At 34.1% G+C, this 21,217-nt stretch overlaps 1 protein-coding gene across 2 annotated transcripts in view; it reads right to left on the bottom strand.

The window, feature by feature from the left end:
• Positions 1 to 21,217, bottom strand: part of LOC129001685 (breast cancer anti-estrogen resistance protein 3 homolog) — a 243,564-nt gene that overhangs the window by 68,318 nt on the left and 154,029 nt on the right. For both annotated transcript variants that reach the window (XM_054429078.1, XM_054429077.1), the window contains 3 exons: positions 14,522 to 14,673; positions 9,555 to 9,666; positions 3,310 to 3,385 (listed from right to left, as the gene is read on the bottom strand). In XM_054429078.1, coding sequence (XP_054285053.1) covers positions 3,310 to 3,385; positions 9,555 to 9,666; positions 14,522 to 14,620 — 287 coding nt within the window. In that variant the 5' untranslated portion in view covers positions 14,621 to 14,673. The remainder of the gene's footprint in view (positions 1 to 3,309; positions 3,386 to 9,554; positions 9,667 to 14,521; positions 14,674 to 21,217) is intronic.

Here is a 21,217-nt window from a genome sequence, read left to right as displayed (position 1 = left end):
ACCCTTGCTTTTACACGGAGAGTTTTTCTATCTACTGGTTTACGTATCTCAGGACGGTCATTCAACTCTTGGTGGTCAATAAAGGTTTTTTTCACAACTCAAATTAAAAGAAAAACATTATTCTCTTTCGCACACTCCCTTCTTTTGCGAAGCCAGCTCCTTCATATTTATAATCCCTCATATTTATTTACAAAGAATCGAAGAATCTTTAGAGCTTTTTCAACAAATAAGTTGTGTTCTATTATGTTCAATGACAATATTATGTTTAAAGGTTTAACCAACAAAGTGCAGAACCATTTTTTTAGAATTTTAAAATATCAACAGCTGTATAGACTAACAAAATAGAAGAGAGAATAAAATAAGAAGTAAGAAGCTGTTTTGGGGGAAATTCTGGACCACGGATGAATTTTAGCAAACCTGTAAAAGACCTAAGAGCATGGACGGCAATAATAAAAATGACAAAACTAGATAACTGCCAAGCATCGAGTTATGTCACCTAATTTGGTTTACATTGTAACGCGGTTTGTTTCTATTGTTGTATGCTACTATACCATCGCTGGCCGAAGTCTACCTACGCCGTTTCCATCTGGTATTACAGATGTTACATACAATTACAATATATTTGAGCCTCTATTTAGAGGCTTCCAAAAATAACACTACACACGATTCCTCTTGCGTAAGTGTGACGGAAAATTTCAAATCTTATTACATCAAATATTGTAAGTGTAATTCTTTTCCACATCTACGAGTATATAATGGTAGCAAACACTAAAAAGAGGTGTGAGAACCAATTGTTAAATTTATAGTTAGTCAGAAATAAAATATCCCAGACACATAAAAAACCACATTTAAGTATCGAAAGATTATTCCCAAAAGTATTAAACGTTTCTAAAAACGGATTCCTAATAAGTACGAGGTATTGAAACATATTTCAACAATAATGTCAACGTTTCTAAAATAATTACACTTTACTGCCATCTAGCGGCGACCGATGGAGTTGTATGGTTGTAGTTCTCCAATAATCCGCCAGGGGCGTTATCTGTGGTTTAAACTTCTTTATCCTACAGCCGCTCCGCTATGCCTCTACCCAGTCCCGTATCTTGCAAGATGCAGAAGAGACAATTTTGGTTTATTGAAAATACCGTAAAATGGTTGTTTCATCCTCCATTTAATTTAGAAACAAAATTTAACCGTACCATTCAACATGATAACAGTCCGTTTTTGTTAACTCAAACTGTGAACACTTAAAAGACTACTTAGGATGGTGCACAATTGATGCCGATGTACTCATGAAAATATTATATGTAGACCTATATGAATTTATATTTTTTAAATACGCTTATTAATAAGTGTATTTACTTTGGAAAAAAAACAGTCTTGGAAGTCAATTGTTTATAGGCTTATAAAGGTTTACCTCAAAGCGCATTTATGCCCGGCCCCGCATACACATACTCATGTGAGCAAACCTGTGCGGTATAATATATGAAAATTCATATTTGATTTTACCTGTCCAGGTTTGCCTGAACAGGTTCACACACACGCTCCGGTATGCCGTAACGAGTATGGCCGGCCAGAAAGAAAAAAAATACTATAAAGACAATATATTTCCTCCAAACAGGCACAAAATATGTTGTTTTTTGGTTACGCTTAAGTTGTATTTTGCTCCACGTAAAGTGTTAACTATGAAACAAAACTGTTTTATACCACAATAATAAGTTAGGCATTTTAAATAAGTCTCGTGCATTAGAGTAATCTACACTTATTCTAAGAATAATGACTGATTTCCTTATCACCTCTTCAATAAAGGCGTAAATGTGACTTCGGGAGACAGGTTGTAAAATAGGCGTTTAAAGTAAGAAAACTATAATTCAAAATTAACTAGAAAATGCGCAAACTGAAATGTTATCTGACTTATTACCTATCCTTCTATCGTTTTTTTGTTTGATCCAATTTTAGCAGACATATAATCACTAAGTATTTACACAATCAGCTGTTGCTACCGGTAGCTGAAGTAGGGCCAAATTATACAGCTGGTTCTGAACAGCTGATTTATTCATGCTTGACGATGCTAATTCAGCATGGTTAACTGCTACAAACCTATCAGCATGCATTTAGCCTGTGATTATCTTATAACCAATCTATGTAATCTATCTTTGATTCTTGATTGGTTTGATTCTAGTTTTTCAGTTGGAAGGTTTATAATTAGTGAAGAACCTAACTTTTGAGTATCAACAATTAGATGCAACGGAGAAAGGTACCGTGTAAAAATCTTCAGCATAACTTGTGTTTCATGTCAACGGTTTGTAATTAATTAACTACATTTTTTTACATGTGTTATACAACGGAATATAAGTCTATAATGGAATAAAAAGTCCTGTTAGCTATTTATTTTTACGAAATGGAAGTCTTAAAGCACAAAAGCATATAAGTGTGTGGTGGCGCCACCTATGAGTGCCTTTGTGAACTACGAACTGCATTACCGACATTATAGAAGTTCCCTTCTAAAGAGCACAGAGGCACAGACTAATTTATTGTCTGTGCTTACTGCTTAGGGCTACGAATTCAATATTTTCAGATTTCAGAAATTTTATTAACATAAAAAATACCACATTAAGAACTTGTTATAAATATAAATACTAAATAGTTTTGGCCAACCATGTTTCATCATACAGTACATAGATTTATATGTAGGCTTGTTCGTACAGTGAGTGATCCAATTTTTTTTATAAAAGTGAACTTTGATCTGTTATAACGGTTGCTCATATTAATTGTAATAATCACTGTTGGTGGATAAAAATTAAAAAAAGTTTTAGATCTAAAAGAAAATTAAAAATAATGCTGAGCACAACTATTGTTAATGTTTGAAATTCTAATTTCACTATTGAACTAAAACACCGGTACATGTTGACTGTTAATTTGTAAAAAATATGTTCTATAACCATTAAATTTACCGGACACTAATTTAAAAATTATAAATAAGGTCATTAATGAAATAGTTTAATTAGTGGACAAAGTTCAATTGAGTACTCCGATGCAGCATAGAATGGGGAGGAACATTTATTTCCTAGCTTGATATTGATACAAATTGTCTTTTATTTTATCACAGCGGCGTCTAGAACTCTGAATTAACATATTTCTAGAAAAAAATCTCCGGAAAATGATGACGCATTTCTGCACCCATTTCATCCATTGTTGTTAAGTCTCACAAATGTATCATTGTAATCTGGTGGTGACTAGCAATTTGACAGTTGATATTTCCAGTCCTATTGACCTGTACTAACTGATAGACACACACAATGCGATACTTACTCTCCTCCTTGGTTCACAAGTCTCCCCGTGTCCACGGCGACGCTGTGCCGTTCAGGCTTGTCTTTCTTGCGGGTCCCTGAAAATTGAAGACAAAATGATATTAAGCTCATTAAAAAATGAAAATATACAACACAATATTTTAACAATGTAGCAGAACACCCACAAGCATGATACAATATATTCCAGGGATTATCTTAACTAGAGGTTGTCGGTCGTCCAGTGGTCGAAAGCTCGACCAAAGATAATGTAATGTACAGACTTCTCTATTTTCACCCCACGCTGTAAATGAAACATTTTATTGTGTAGCAGTCTTCTATTTGTTTTGATTTTCTGTTTATTTATCGTTGTTATTTCGTCACCAGCATGGCAACTCATAAGGCCCATGTTATTATTTTTATTTTAAATACATTTTTTGTGCTTATTTGTTAGCCTTTTTAATTTATAAAGGGATTCTGCACATCTACAGGAAAATAACTTTCTAACAGTATGCGGAGATTTCCCCTCCGATGCACACGAGCTGAGAAAAATGATTTTAAAGAAACATGCTTGCCTAGATGATTGACTTATTGGGTAACATAGGAATTTATACAGGGTTGGGAAAAAGTATAGACACCTATTAACTTTTTAATAAGTTACACAAGGAAAACCAAACTCTGCACACCTCTATATGGTATAAGCTACAGATTTTTTTGTATTCCAATTTTGTTCGGATACCTTATTATTTAGGGGGTAGCTCATAAATTGTAAATGTAAAGCCCCTTCGAGTGACAATTAATTTCAAAGGTCATCAGTTAAAAAGAATATCGATAAAAACTAGAGGTCTACATCACAACCCATCACAAAATGGGGGCAAGTTTGATATTTCATCAGCCTGAGGGACCCAACTTAAAAATATACATACATATCTCCAGAAATGTTTTTATAAAAGGGTTAAATTAGAACAACTAAACCCAGTAAATGAAAATGAAATGAAATGAAAATCCTTCTTTATTGAGGCGAACTTAAAACCTCTTACAGTTAACCTCTAAACTTACCCAGTATTATCGTAAGAGAAACTTAAAAGTTTGTTTAATCATCTTTCAAACTATTTTAACAAAACAAAAAGATCGAATCAAATTGGACCGATACAAGACGGTAACCAAATGGTAAAATGCATAACATAAATATAGCACTAAAACTGAGAAAAATTGTATTTATATCGGTGCCTTCAAGCATTATACAGGGTTGGGAAAAAGTATAGACAATTATTAACTTTTTAATAAGTTACACTAGGAAAACCAAACTCTGCACACCTCTAAACGGTATAAGCTACAGATTATTTTGTATCCCAATTTCGTCCATAGCTTAAAGAAATATAATGAATGAAAAACGCACCTAAGCAGACATCAGATTTTAGAATACGACGAAAACCTTACTTGTAGCATTGAGTATACACGTAATCAATGGTTATCAATAGTTTAATACAAGCATTGAGTACGTGTATACTCAATGCTTGTAGCTTGTAGTATACAAAGTAAACAGTTACAGCTAGCTTTCGAAACAATGTCCTCTAAAATATTCACTAAATGCTAAGAGCAATGACATCAGCTACCTTGGCCCAGTATGGTTTGGCCTTGAGTGTAGGATTCAAAACAATACCTACATGCGTCTGTGGGTGGAAACGTTGATTAGATTATTTATTATTTCTCTATGGATTACTTCGGGAAAGAAATGTATTTAAAACATATAATCTTTGAAGCGTAACAAAAGTGCAAGAAAAAAATTATTATTTTTAATGTAATTTGAAATGATAACATGAATAGGTGTCAACATAGAGATTTAAAAGCTAGACCATAAACAATCATTGTTATGCAAATATTCGCTGTTTGCTGGATTGTAGACATCTGATTTAATCAAATGGTATAGCAGAAGGAGGTCTCCATATTATAAGCAAAATATATAGCCTTGCGAAATAACAGTGTTTGATCCTTATCTTTCATGTCGACAAAAAGTTAAAAGTTTTTTACCTCTCGTATATTCCACGTCATTGCAATAAAATCACTAAACTATTTATGTAAGAAAAACTAACCCAACCCCTGCTTGTTTTTCCTACTAGAAGCTTACTAGATAGTTTTGCCAAAATCAAAAATAAAAACGAAAAAGTTAACAATCCCCTTACCTTAAAAACAAATTATCCTTCTAAAATTAAAAAGCCCAATAAGCGTATCTTTGGACTTCGTAAAGTGTAAACTTTTATTAAGAGTTTTACAGTCTCGTAATATTCCTGAAATTAACTTGTCATTTCCTTCCTTTGTCAACTTTATTGGAACTTTTTCGCGCTGCTGCTTTTACTTAACTCAGATGGGGTGTTCTGAAAAGTAAGGGCGAGGGGACGGCGCCAGAGGTTAATTATATATTTTTCTATTGATTCTACGACGGAAGTTTGTTTACATCATTTTTTATTCTTTTCCAAAAATATCGTGGATTTTACCAAACCATTAGTGTTATTAAACTTGCCAATTTGAGATTATTTGGAAATCAATTTTTAAGGTAATACTTTCATACAATTTAGTTTTGTGTAGAATAATTTAATTACTATCGATTTTGTAAATAGCAATATATAAATAGTAAACGTTAAGTGTAAATTTTCCGAAAGTTAGACAAAGTACTATTATTTTATGAAATACTACTGTAATTTGCAGGAATTGTTAAAATCATATATGTATAATATTTGTTTGTTTATTTCTGGCTTCAATCACCAATCACCACTCACTTTAATTTCGTTTGTTAAAAGTTAATATTTTATTTGTATGTACAGTATGTTTATGTGTGTTTCAAAGCCAATGAAAATCACTCAATACACAGATTGAAAAAAAACTCAAAAAACTGTTGTGCTTCAGAAAGCTAACAAATCTTTAGAATGATTTTAATTTCTGATTATGTTGTCAAAATACTGTAACCTACCATCTTACCACGTTTAACACTTTTTGTAAGGGAACGGTACAAACCCAGGTCTTATACTATTCAACGATGTTATAAACCATCACGATAACCCAATTTTAAATGGTAATATTTGGGATCGAACTAACAGACTTTGATTTGGAAGCAGTCACCATAACAGCGTATCCAGGGACTAGAATTTACAACTTGCAGTGGAAAATAGACCAAGAAATGCTTGATTGACAGCAATTTGGAATATATGAGCAATCTCAAATGTCTAAATGTTATACAATTGTAAAAAAATGGAGCGATATACATAAAGGGACATTTTAATGTCGATTACAATCAGCTGATTAATTCCTTTAACAATTCCAGCTGATTTCCTATACATATTGCACACAAGCTGTAATGCTCTTACTTAGTCAATAACGATTATTAATTAATAGCGTTTCGATACTAATCGCGTAGGGCAGTTTCAGGGTTTTAACTTTATCCGATTTAATTTAATCTTCTTAGTCTGTGGCTTGTCTCCGTGTGTGTATTGTGTGAGTGTGTGCGTACTTGCGTGTGAATGAATGGTGCACCCAACAATGAATTGCACTTGCCAAGGGAATGCATTATTGAACACGCATTGTTGAAATCAACACACCTACAAGCAGACGATTTATGTTTGGAATTTTAACTAGTTTTCTTCACACGAGAGACGTACGTCTATGCAGTTGAAAGTAGTGCACTTGAAATTGACATGAAAACTGTTCTTTTGTATGCCAAACATGGAAGGTCACATAAGCTGTAACACACGAAATATATGTGTCCGTCAATAAATGTCTCAGTCAAATATTCAACGTATGTTGGCCATAAAGTAGGTTGGCCACAAACGAAGAGGTGTTGAGAAAAGCAAAATAAAGGAAAAAAGTGTGGTTGGACAGGCCACACCCTCAGAAAACCAAGTGACAACATTGCCAGGCAAGCCCTTGAATGGAACCATCAGGGAAACAGAAGGAGAGACAGACCAAGGATTACTTGAAGAATATATCCGTAGGCTACAGATAACATCAAGGAAGAAGGAAAGAGCTAAAAAAGAGGATGACCCAGAATCGAGTGCGGTGGAAGGTGGAAGCTTTTGCTACGACATCTCGGGAAGAAATGAACCAAGTCAAGAAGTAGAACTTCTCTGCGGTTTCAAGTAGCAACGAATATCAGGTGAAAATTGTAGAAAATATCTACTAATAACCCTTTAAATTGTAGTTATTATGTCTGAGGTGAGTCCTTTGAAAATGCATAACTTGGAATTGTGTTTGAAATTGTAATATACGACTCGTTACGACCTCTAGCGAAAAATTTGTCATAAGACATTGGATGCTTGTTTATATAAAAGCACAATAATGAACTATTGTGTATTAACAGCGAAAAGTACTCCATTGCCGCTCCAGAACTGTGGAAGGGGATGCGGAATACTAGCCCCCGGAAAACCACCCGCTAGGTGAAACGTGACGTCACGAAATCTGCCAACTAACCAATATGGGAGCCGTGTCCGCGACTGGAATACTACCCCCCCCCCTCCACCAAACCCTACAAAATGTGGTGCTATGTAATTGAAATTTTTTGAGTAGTAATTCCGTTTGATTATAGGAAAGGCATGTGGGGAATATCATACCGAATATTGAAATGTTATACCAAGTTTGGTTGGTTAGGTTAGTTAGTTTAGAACAGTATGACAATGAAACCTGAGTGTCCGTGACTGGAAAACTCCCCCGCCCCAACAAAAACAAGTCAACATGACGTAGGAACCAGCTTGGGCACGTTGTTGTTCGGGGGGCAGCATTTTGTGTATTAGAAATATCTATCAATTCCAAAAGTCGGTACACTCATGAGCACCAATACATGACTTTTTGATTTCTTATTTGCCACAAGTTGTATTTGTGTTGGATTTATCCCTAAAAATAACAAAATAAATACAAAAATTCTCCACACATGTCTAAGGGAATTATCAATCGATGTACACTCCTCGCCACACCACATAGTCTATGTATGTCTATGTAATGTGGGAGGGATGCAGTCCATGACGCCAAAGCTTGTCCACCCATCGACCACTTAGTTTATGGCGGTTGGGGCGTGCGGTTCAATCCTAATCGGACCTACGCTTTATGATAATACGTCGCGCCGCCCGCTCTCCACAGAGATAGCACACGTTCGAATCTGGAGCGACAATCTGGCATTTTGGAGGGAGATCGGTATTGAATTTTGGAGGGAGACTGGGTGTCCGGGTTTGTTATATCAAGCGATTTAGTATTTACAGATGATTTTAATCAAGTGTGTCGTGACATGGGTCGTTAAAGTAGGGTTCTTTTAACGAATCTTCCTATTTGGAAGTACCTATTGGATACGTAGGTGGCACGGTAAGACCCGGGCCCGATTTACTTTTTCATTTTGAAGTCCCCAGAAGCCACACAAGAAGCAACAACACGATTCGTTGAAATTTTATGGTGAAATTTGGCATTAACATGTAGGGCTGTATACACTTGAACGAGTTCGCGAATAGCAAGATAGCGTCATATGAAAAAAGTGTTATATGGTTTAAAATAATTAAAAATGTTCCAACTTTCTCTTTAAAAACATTAAAATTCTTTATTTTTATTACAACCATCGTATAGAGCATGAAAAAGCAAATAATTATGTAAACCAATCGTTATTGTAGGATTAAAGGATACGGTGAAAATTTCAAAAATACTGAACATTTAAATTACCATCAAAATGCCCATGTTATTCTTATGGAGGAAAAGTAAACGGTTGTAGAAAAACTTGTTAATGGATATTCTTGATCAAATTTGGCAATTCTCTCGATTTCATACTACCTAAGCTATAAACACACTTTATAACATTTCCTGTAGTAGCATAATTTACTTCAAATAGGCTTAGCAAAATTACCTTTAAATACTGCAAATAGGCATTCAATTTACTTGAACCAGACTTGCAATTAATTTTGGATACTGCAAAATTTGCAGCATTAAATTTATGTGAACCAAATATACCATTGACTTTGGATTCTGCAAGTAGACATTCCATTTACTTGAACCAGAACCAGACGTACCATTCACTTTGGATATTGCACAATAGGCATTCCATTGAGCCAAATATTCAATTGACTTTGGATACTGCAAATAGGCATTCCATTTTTAGGAACTTTGGATACTGCAAGTAGACATCATGTTTGACTTTAAGTAAAATCTATGCAGCATTGACTTCGTATGATTAATGTATTAATGTGCTTGCTTCGCTCATTATTGCAAGCAGTTAACTGCAATTAGTATTCAATAAATGCTTACCTTTCTCATATTTGGTTCTGAGAGCCACAAGACTGGAGACCATCCTAGCTCTGTGGGAAGAGTTCTTGACTCCCAGATCCTTGATGTCTGCCTCGGAGAATCTCAGGAGCTCCTAGAACAAAAAATACATTCATTTTAAGATACTAAAATTCTTAGATATTGGTTTTGTTAACTGTAACCGCAATCTGACACATATTTTTTACCATTTGCTTGTCAACAACCCTTGGTAAGTGGTGGGAATAATTATGATATTTTATAGGGAAAACCACAAAAGTTGCAGTAGCTTAAAAACCTTGATTCTTCCAGAATTGGAAGTAGTACCATTTTGTGTAGAGTTAAAATCATCATGACAAACTAAATTTTAATCTAAACCAAAATAATAGTTCTCTATGCGAAATAATTAAAATAATAATACTGTGATCAATTTAATTATTTTATTTATTTATTTACTACTGAGTATGATTATTTATCTAAGGGTTAGTTAACACATCATAAAGTATACATTCAACTAATACAGGGACAAATGACAACAAATGTCTACCACAAATGTATAGTGTCTGATACTTTAACGTTCCCTAAAAATAATAATAATTATAGTAATTTTAAGTTTTAAATAACAGAAAGGTTGTCGCTACTGACATAACTCGGCTTTAATGAGTGAACTCTGGAGCAATTCCGCTAACTCGTTTAATTCCTGCAATAATTAAACCCACCTTTGTTCCCAAGTCTCTTTGAGCTGTCTAGACTTGGAATTGGACTTTGATTACTAAATACCTTTGGATTAATTGAGTGCCATTCATAATGTATCAGTGATTTGTAAACGGATAAATGATTGTAGAAAACAAATTGAACAAATTTACTAATAGAAAAATATACTTAAGTGTTGCTTTCAATGAAAGTAATACAAGTTTTAATTAAGCAATAAAAATACAGATGTGGAATTGAAATTTGTTTTATATCAATTATAAAAGAGTTTTAACAGTGCTTAAAGCAAATTTAGGTCAAACACTGATTGTATGCATGGATTGAAATGATTAAATTTAATACAAGAAACGGAAGAAATAAACAATGTAGCTTATTAAATTAATAAGGACGCGATTTGTAAAATGAACTATCTACGAATTGATTTGGAACCATCTACTCTTTTAAACTATTAATAACAATGTTAAAATTCAGTATTTATTAAAGTAAATATGAATTTAAAACATAAGTTTCTATTGTAGGGATTTGTTCTATATTAATTACAAAAATATTTTATACAAATCAAAAACAAAAACTATAAAAAACAATTCTATGAGACTTATGTACACCCTGAATTAATACGATTTTATTTAATCAAGTGAAAAATTTTAAATTAATTAGTTTAATTAGTATACTGTATTGACTTTAGAGGTACATATAGGCACAGTTAAGTAACGTTGCAATGTCTACATACAAAAATCTGTCAAAAAGTGATTTTTAAATATATAACGGAAACTCCTTAAACGGTAGGTTACTTAATGGTTAAACATTGTATTCTGCATTTTGCATTGAAACCACAACTGTTTGATACAAAAGTTTTACAACCAGTAAAAGTTATACTTTGCAGAGTTTTGGTCAAAGACAGCTAAACCACTACATTGTGGTTGTATCGTTTGATATTTGATGTGTTTGATGTTGCTATCAACGCGACAACACTTTACAGTATTTTATTTTATATTATTGATCATGAAGCTATATGAGGTAAGCTGTAAGTATTATAGCATTACTCGTATTTTAACAAAAGCGAAATTCACAGTTGCGAACGGAAATACTCCACGTGCAAGCCTCACGTCATGATTTGAGAGACGAAAATATAGATATTTTGAATATATTTAAAAAGGAAAAAGTTACATTTAGCCAAATAAAAATAATAATAGATTGACCTTTTTGTAGGAAAATGTACATGCTTAGTTGATAGAATAAAAATATAAGCGGAGGTATCTCAAATAATAATGGATTTAAAAATTTAAATAATAACTGTGATCTCTACTCAACTATTCAAATAACCAACTTATTATTACCAAACATCATAGTTCATTCTTCAAATTATGTAACTTGTGCCTTATAATTTAACAAAATTATGTACATTATGTACCTTTTAAATAGCATATTTGATCACGTGTATCTAATTTTCGGTACATAAGGTAGTTAGGTCAATGGGTAAACCGAAAATTAGGTCTATAAAGAGAACTTATCGTCGATAGAAACATCGCTTTATTAAAAGTCACCCATAATTTCAAAACCGTAAACCAGAAAACACTAAATTATTTCCACTTAGAAACTCTCAAAGAAATTACACCAAAGAGTACAAATGTAATGAATGTACACGATGTGTGCGATAGACGTAACACCTCAAATATTCATTATATGCTATCTGAGGTACAAATACCAGATATGTAATTTTTAAGATTCTACCAACTTGAGAAAAATGTTTTTCTTCGGAAGAGAAACACTAAAATGAAAGTCTGCGAAAGGCAATTCGGCTTGATGATCACGTGTCTGTAGAAGCCGAGAACTAAAATAGAGGTGAGCACGGAATTCCAATAGCTTTCTTTGAAAATACAGAGCTTAGGTGTAAAATAGCTTTCTCATTTAGAGGTGCTACAAGTATCTTATACAATTGAAACAGGCAGTTTAAAATTAATTTAATAACTCTATTCCTTAATAGAAAATTTACAAAGTACTGTATTTTTATCTTTTAGTAGTTAAATTTAAAAAATAATAACATGTTTACCCTTTATTAGGTTAAATTCACTTCTTAATCCACGAGTTTCTGATATTGACCAGTTTTATAATTAAAGAAGAATAAAAAATGTTCTAGGTTGAGACAATTTTATAATTAGAAAAAAATCACAGTTGGCTGTTCAAGTTTATTTTCAATACCTTAAACAGATTACAATTTTATAAGCAGGCGCTTATGAAAAATACGGGCTGAATCTATGCAATTAAAGATTTTTGGATATAAAATATCCGAAGTCATTTTTATGTTTCACGTTTAATACATAGTGTTAAAAAATTTTGTTGCTATCGATATGACTTTGTTTTATACTTATTATACTATCGCAGCATTAAAGAATCTTTACCTACATTTCACATTACATTTATATATTTTTTTTTCATAAATACCTATTTTACTAAAAAAAAATTATTACAATGAGTTATGTGTTGAGAATATCACCTAATCTTCAAACTATATCTTGTTTGTTCTGGATCTTCACGACTTGTTAGTTACATTTATTAGTAATGTTAAGCTTATAACTGTAGTATTTATCATAATATTTAATACAGTTCATTAATTTTATTACATTTCATTACTTGTTTTTGTAATTGATTTATGTAATTGATTGATCGTTAGCTTCTATTAGCACACTACTTTAATTTGTAAAACAATTATGGTAATACATTGATTAACTTGTTTCAAAAGATACTATTTTTGGTTATTGCTTTAATTCCATTAGACATTATGAAAACACTGAAAGCAAAAGAGAAAAATAAAACGAGAGTTCTGGTAATTCGTCTTGACTCTCACGTAGTAGACGCAGTGTATATAGGAGAAGTGTGTGTGTGAAGGGAGGAATTCCTAAAGTCACGTTTACACTGAACCTTCAGCTGATTTAGTTTCCATTTTAATCAAACTTTCGTTCCAAACAAAGATTCTAAATTTGATTTTTTAAAGGTTTTCTAATATATTTGCTACCTTAGAGTGAAGACTGAAAATTGGCTTATTTCGACGAGTTGGCTGAAAAATCCACACGGTTAAGGATGTGTTATCAAAAATCCACGCAGTTAAGGATGTATTAACAAAAATCCACACAATTAAGGGTGCATGATAACAATCCACACAGTCAAGGGTGTATTATCCAAAATACACGCAGTTAAGGATGTACTATCGAAAATCCACTCTTTTAAGGATGTATTTACGAAAATCAATACAGTCAATTTAAGTGGCCAAAAACCCTTTGAAGTGAAGGTTAAACGTCATGCAATTTAAATTGTTATTAAGTTCTCAAATCAGTTAAGAACTATAAGCACTTTAGATACATAACCTACTCGACCGGTTATTAGAATCATGCACTAAATTTAGCTAATTGAATACCGTATTGTATGACTAAGCTAAAGAATACCTATAATCTATGATGTACACCAATAAACAATATGATGTAGTCGGTTGGGGATCAAGTTTAGAAAAGTATTTTGGAAAAATCAATGTTCAACCAAGAATAACAATTTTGTCATTTTGTCATAATAATAATTTTGCTAGATAGTGATACTGATCGAATCTCAGTTAAAATACATCTTGATCAATAAATATGTTTTTTTATAAAATGTACACTAGTTGAGCCTGCCAAGTAAAATTAAAAAAACTGATTAGTACTTAGATTGTATACTTACAACCTTTATTGGGTTTAAATTAAAATCTCAATTGTTAGGTATTAATATGACTAATTATATAAAAAAAAACGCAATATAGAGTTAAGAAATCGTGGTTATTTTACTGTAGCGAAAATAGTGGATTTTAGCCAATCAAAACTCTGTTTCTTATCACATAACAGGTATTGACATCACTACACTTAACTCTCAATGTTGTTTTCCTGTTGCATACCTAGTATGCGTCATGAGAAACCATTAGAAGATTGCAGGGAAATCCTTGATTCTGAATGAATCAGGTGCCGGTAATACAGTACTTTACTTTGGAGATAGATTTATGAAGAAATTCTTCGTTAAGTATATATTTACCTATGGCTCTTATAGTCAACCGCTAAAATACAAAAAAAAATTGCTTCCTCTGAAAGTACACTGAAGAAGAGGTAAGTGGAAAAACTATTTTAAATATTTAAAAATTAAACTTGGTCTAAGACCAAGGTTTTGGTCCAGCTTAGAGAAAACGTAAGCAATTGCCAATGACGTAGACAAACGCACATAATAAAGCAATTGTTTTGGCTTACCTCGACGCCGCTGAACCTCTCAAATTGGTGGCTGTACTGGGTGAGGTCCAGGATGGTCAGCCATTGGACAATGTCTAGGTGAGGCCCAGTCACCGGCATCTTGCGACGAGACAGCGATATCAGCGATGGGAAGCGGAAACTCCATGCGATACCTGCGACATAGAGTAAGCAACTGAGTGACTGACTATACATTGTACTATGTAAAATACTAAATTATCCGGTAAAGTCACCGGCATCTTGCGACGAGACAGCGATATCAGCGACATACTTGTGACATAGAAACACAACTTTGTAAGCAACTGAGTGACTAAAATATACCTTGTACTATTAAAAAATACCCTGGTAAAATCTGGGTTTGGAGAGCGAAGAAAAGTTATCCCAAAAGTCCAGGAAGAGTGTGCTGACATTTAAGGTAAATAATATAAAGATATACAACCGTTCTGACAATATCATAACCCTATTAACGATATGTTTAATATGCGAAGGTTACGTTTGTGGGATATTATGCACAATGAGTACTTTCTCTTTACATCAAGAAGTTAACTATCAGCAATTAAACCTAATAATAGTGCAAATTAAGTTAACAATTTTTAACAAGATCAAGACGAGTATTCCAGGGTAATAACTTTAATTCCCCTTGTCGATACTATCAACGGAGCCGTTTAGCATACTAACAAGAGTTAGGAAACTATCAAAACTTTCAGAACAAGAGCTGCCGATTATCATCGTAATATTCTCAGAGATCAGCTGATTAAGAAAACACATGTCCTATTCGAAGTAGAAAGAGAGTATGACCTAAACTGTGGAACGATTTGCTAGGCTACTATTTTACGTTTGTGAGGTTAGAGCAGGAGTATCTTTTATTTTTGATTACGAAAGGAATTTTCCAAAGGGGTTTTGGTACTTTTCTGCAATACCGACCACTCTATGTTAGGTTATGTTAGTTAACTGAACATTGTAAATGAAGCCTTGTGCATTGTTGCTAAATTTGACCACCTGTTTCTTTAACAAAAAACCATTAATTATAAGTCAACTGATCTACGAGAAACTCACCCCCAGAACAGTTTTGACATTTCTCAGGATAGAACCGGCAACCTTTTGTTTGCAAGGCGGGCACTATATCAGCTGCCACACTGTGTTAATATGTACCACATTTGTTAACGAAACACGATGAAATGAAAAAGAGCTTTATTTTCAAAATTCTCAATACAAATTACAAGTTTGTCACACGCAGGGAATGTGCCTACGCGCTACAGCAATACCATCTCGGTCGTCTGCCGGGTTGGCACGTCTAAAACTAAATCTAACATAACTGTTTATAAACAATAACTTAATTCCTTTAAAATAAAATTGAACATCTTTTCACAAACTAACACTATATAACCACGATTGCATAAAAACAAAGATGCATATATTAAAAAAGGATCTGAGGGCATTATATTAGATGTGTACATAGAAATTACGATGCATGCAAATTACATTTAACTAATTAATGTAACGTGTGCTTATTATCGTACTGAAGAACATCTAAGGCTTTATTATACCATCGAGTTGTTCGTTGACAAATGATCATCTTGCAGTCGCCATTCTACCGTACTGAAGCCCGCCATGAGGATATCATTTAACCTGTATCGTTGTACAGTAATGCAGTTTGCTTACTTTAGAGGTTTCATTAGAAAGGGTGGGTTGACACATAATTGAAGTATAGCTCTTTGCGCCTGACATATTTTGACTTGGTTCAAATTTACGGCATTGCATGCTACTAGTAAAGACCTTTAATTTGATGTATGTATCAACTTAAGCTTACATTAAAGATTTTCTCCTGATCCTGGAGGGCCACCCCTCAGTGATAGCGGATCACTGAATAATGTGTTAAATGATTTTAATGCTGAGTAACTTTGTACAAAAATTGTAGCTCTATTTTGATTATTTTAGCGAATTTCCCTAGAGGGAAGTAGCTATTACCGTAGGTCTCATGGTAAGACCTAAGCCCGGGACCGATTTACTTTTTCATTTTGATGTCCCCAGAGGCCAAAAACACCATTCGTTAAAATTTATATATATATATATATATATATATATATATATATATATGTGTGTGTGTGTGTGTGTGTCCATCCGCACGATAACTTGAGTAATTTTTGTCCGATTTTGATAAAATTTAGTTTGAAGGTGTAAGGCGGGATAAACTTGAATGAGTTCGCGAACCAGCATGATCGGACTATGGGAACGGGGGTTTATGGGGGGTTTTATGGGGTAAAAATAGGTTTTTCCCATTTTTGACCCTAAAAACACGAAATTTCACCATTTCTTTCTGAACCATTTTGTAGAGCTTAAAAAAAAATAATTTAGTATATTGAAGCGTTATTATGCGCCTAATTGTTACGGAGAAAATTCAAAAAATTGTAATTTTGAAATTCCCATGTTATTCTTATGGAGAATAAGTCAACTGTTGTAGTTTGCTTGTTTATCAACATATTTTGATCGATTTTGGAAAATACTTTTATTTCTTACTAAACTATTATTATTATATATAAAAAAAATCTTGTTTACCCTCCCTGTTGCAGCAAACCTAAGTACTCGTTAAACTAATTCTATTTAAATAGGAAATAAATGTGCTATTTTTATGGAGGCATTTTAGTGTAAATCCAATCAGGTTAATGGAAATTTGCTTAGTCTGCAGGTTTGCTGCGGCGGGGGTATTTTTAATTATTTAACTGACAGGGGCTTTTTCCCACCCTGTATAGAAATGCTAACAGTTCTTATTGTTTTGTAAAAGGGGCCAGTCACAATAAAGATAGCCGCTTATCTTAAATATCTTAAATATACTTCCAAAGTCGAGGATTTGCCACACTGAATGCTGGTCGCACACAACAAGCAGGCCGAAGCCCAAAGAACCACAGACACAGGTAGGTTAGAGAATATGATGCACTTCCATCTCTCCTAGAGCTAAACACCCCTCCATCCTGGATAAAGGAATGTCACTGGGACCCAATGCCCAGTCGTCCATGGCTGTGGCCTACTTGAAAATGCCGATACCAACACCGAGCAGTTACCTCCCCTTTGGGGGCTAGGTTTTTCACCTCCCAGGACGAGGCTACTTCCAAAGTCGAGGATATGACTCACAAAATGTCAGTCGAACACAACAGGTAGGACAGTGTCACAACCACAGTTACAGGTAGATGAGGAGAGGCGGAATTAACGGCGTCACTGAGAGCTAAACACCCCCCCACCCTGAATGGAGGGAATGTCACTGGAGGCTCCCCCTAAGGGGCTGGCGCTTACCAGTCGTCCATAACTGTGGTCTACCTGCCGGGTCTGACACCGGGCAGTTACCTCCCCTCTGGGAGAGCTAGGGTCCGCGTGGTCGCCAGGCCACGCACCCACGCAAGCATGGGCCCCCTGCGGGACGACTTGAGATCTGGATAATCCTGCTACAGTCTGTATGATGGAACCTCTCTCTTGTCCCTTCGTCTACCAGGAACTGCTCCGTGCCTCAAACCATTGGCCAGTAGAGGTAGAGCCAATCAGAAGATAGGTTAAATCATACAGAGTATATTAACAGTGATGTTTAACTATGTGGTCATAATAAAGACAGAAACTTTCTTTTGTTCTAATATATCATAACCCATGACTCTTTGGATCGAAACATTAGCTAGTCAATGTTTAAAAAATTCAAGTCCAGGCTATGACAAAAGTTTATAAAAATAATGTCCACATGTAATAAATCCTCATTAGTAGTATAAGTGTCGCAGAAAAGTCTTGAAAATCAAACATGTAAAACATTACGAAACTAAGGTGAGCACAACATTTTATTTGTGTGGGGTACAAGCAGGTGTTCAGGGTAAAGGTGTTACAAAACCAGAAAAGTCTTCAACGTTTTAAACTCATAGGTTTCTACTCACCACAATAAGTTTCATTACGTTTATTTGATAAGCTAATGTATTTTCAACACACTTAATTTCAGGGCCCAATAACGTATAAGCCCCAAATTACCATATAACACACCGCAATGTAAAAAGCAATGCTGACTGTTATATTTTGGTCTAAATTGACAAATTTTCATCTACATCCTTTTATTTTAATAAGACAAATTTAAAAAGTGGTGGTCCTTAACAAAAGCCAAATTAATCATTTAAAAAAATAACGCAGATGCGTTGATCAGAAGAGTATTTTACAGCTTCAATTGCCTCTGACTGAGAGCGGAAGACACATTTTGCAAACGTCACTTACTGAATAAGCCTTTCGATAATATAGGACGAGAGATTTAAACGTTTGCAAAGTGTGTCTTCCGCTCTCGCCGCAACAGCTGTTTTACCTTACGATAAACTAATGGACAAGATTGCATGCAGATTTGTTTATGGTCAAGTCACGCGACCGACCCACGGTTAGTTCACACACTCCTACACGCGACACACACACACACGCACGAGCGTGGTTGTTCCTTGAGTTGTTGGGAGGAGACTATAACACCTGTTGTGTCACATTGCTGAGATCATAGCTTGACCCAAGGTCAGTTGAAGGTCGGTTGCTTGTAAAAGTGTCCAGTAGTCCAGTCGTAAGAGAGCGTTGCTTCATCTTGGCGGTAGGCTTCCATGGTTAAATCAGTTCAATCTTGGTATTGGCGGAGATGGTAAATTCAAAGTTGGGGCACAGAAAACATACTACTATAACCACAGGATAATAGTACTACTATAACCATAAACATAGGGTTATAGTAGTATGTTTTCTGTGGTTGGAGTCACCTTCTTACCTGTAGCTTACCTTTTTGGACATTGCTTAAATTTGTCGTTGTTTTAGGGCAAGTTTTTAAGTGGCAGCTTTTAATGAGACATTGTTTTAACTGGTTCTGATATGCCGGACAGAGAACCTTATTATGTCTTGTTAAATTAAACACTATCACTATGACGGGCCCGTTTTACCGATATTAAGTAATGCAGTATTTAATTTCATTACATACGGTTGATAATTCAGCCATAAAAGTCACATAATGCCTTTCAGTACTTCGGTTTATCAGGACAAATCTTTAGCCGGTCAAGTCGGCAGGTTCGAAGGATGCTTTTCTTAACACCAAATTTTTGGCTTTAAACTCATTCTTAATCCAGTTACAAGTCCACGTTGTATCCTATACGTAATTATAGGCAGTAAGAAATCAAAGTTACAGTGACCATACGAAAGTTATTACCTTTGAAGGAAAATTTGTTTCCAGAAACAACTTCCTTATTCAAAAGAAGTCACATTTCATTTCCTAGCAAGGTGGTTTGTATGATCGAATCACTGTAGACGGCGGAGAGGTTACCATGGCAACAGACGCTACCCTTCTACTGTCATTAGGGACACTTTATTGACTGTCCTTATAAACAGCCGTTTTTATTAGTTTTACCATGGATAAACAAAATCGTATGACCCTTTTTGAAGGGGCATCTCCAATAGGATACAGTATTTGGCCGATGACCAACACTTTTTCCTCATTGGTGAGTTTTGAACCCTGAACTTTAGGACGAATATCACTTCACTCAAAGTCTCTAAGCGCTGACTACATGCACTAAAAAAAAAAAAAAAAAAAAATGGTAAAAAGGATTTTTCGTATAATTCAAGAAATTATTTCCCTCACTTTACAATGTAATTAACACTAGCGCTATGTATTTATTTATTCATTTATTTATTTCCCACGGTTTAACCAATTTTACAAATTTGTGTACATCAAGATGTATGCATTATAAACTACAAACATTATTGAAAATCTCCCATTTCTATTTAAAACCTTCACATCAAAGTTTTGCTCTTAAAAGATATAAACGAATCTATAATTTTTGACATACGAATAAATCAATAGTTTGTATACTAAACATATTAACCTCTTTCCGAATATTCTCTTTTGTATAGTCGTCGTTGATCACACGATCAAATCTTGTTTGTTTACTGCCTATACTGACTGTACCCATTTATTGACCAACTGATTCATACTTAACATTAACAGAAAAAATATTCTTTAAGTAATCTTATTCCGGTTCTTTTACTAATATTTCCAACAAAAGCAGTAATATTCTATAAATATCCCTTGTAATTCATCTGCAATAATTTCAGCAAAGAACTATAATACTGTCGGTAATATTCTTTTTGCTCAAAAACGCATGATGCCTCTTATATTTTTGACGTTCACTTTACTATAAATACAATTTTACTGAGTCTAGTCACGCTTTAACCCATCAATTTTCAGTCTGGCGAAGTTCCAAATAAATTAATCCCTGCTACTTTAATCTACTGCACTCAGACTGGAACACGAAACTGTTAATTAATTTGTGTTGTACGCTAATCTCTAGGCGTGGTGTGCAGACGGCCTTCGAACTTATCGCGCTATTACTTAAGTTAATATTATTTAAATTAATTCCTCAATTACTCTCAGATTAACAAAAAGATGAGTTATAACTTCTCTATACGTTCTTCTACATTTTTGGGGAAATAGTGTATTTAATTAGTACCGAAAGTGGCATTTACCGGTGCGCGCTCAAGATTCATGTGTGAAGGAAAGCTGAACACAGGATCACCAAATTTCACGTGCGAGGCGAAGCTGAGGACGGGAATAATTGGGAAAATAATTTTTGGTGCAAATTATGAGCAATACTTTATATCGCTATTAGATATAATGTTGACAATTAAATGTGTCTATTTCTGTTTGCAGTTAGATTATTAAAC

The sequence above is a fragment of the Macrosteles quadrilineatus genome, unplaced genomic scaffold (assembly GCF_028750875.1).
Source record: "Macrosteles quadrilineatus isolate MER2022 unplaced genomic scaffold, UCM_ALF_1.0 Scaffold_8__2_contigs__length_117827958, whole genome shotgun sequence".
Classification (NCBI taxonomy): Eukaryota; Metazoa; Arthropoda; class Insecta; order Hemiptera; family Cicadellidae; genus Macrosteles; species Macrosteles quadrilineatus.
This window is presented reverse-complemented; position numbering and strand designations above follow the sequence as displayed.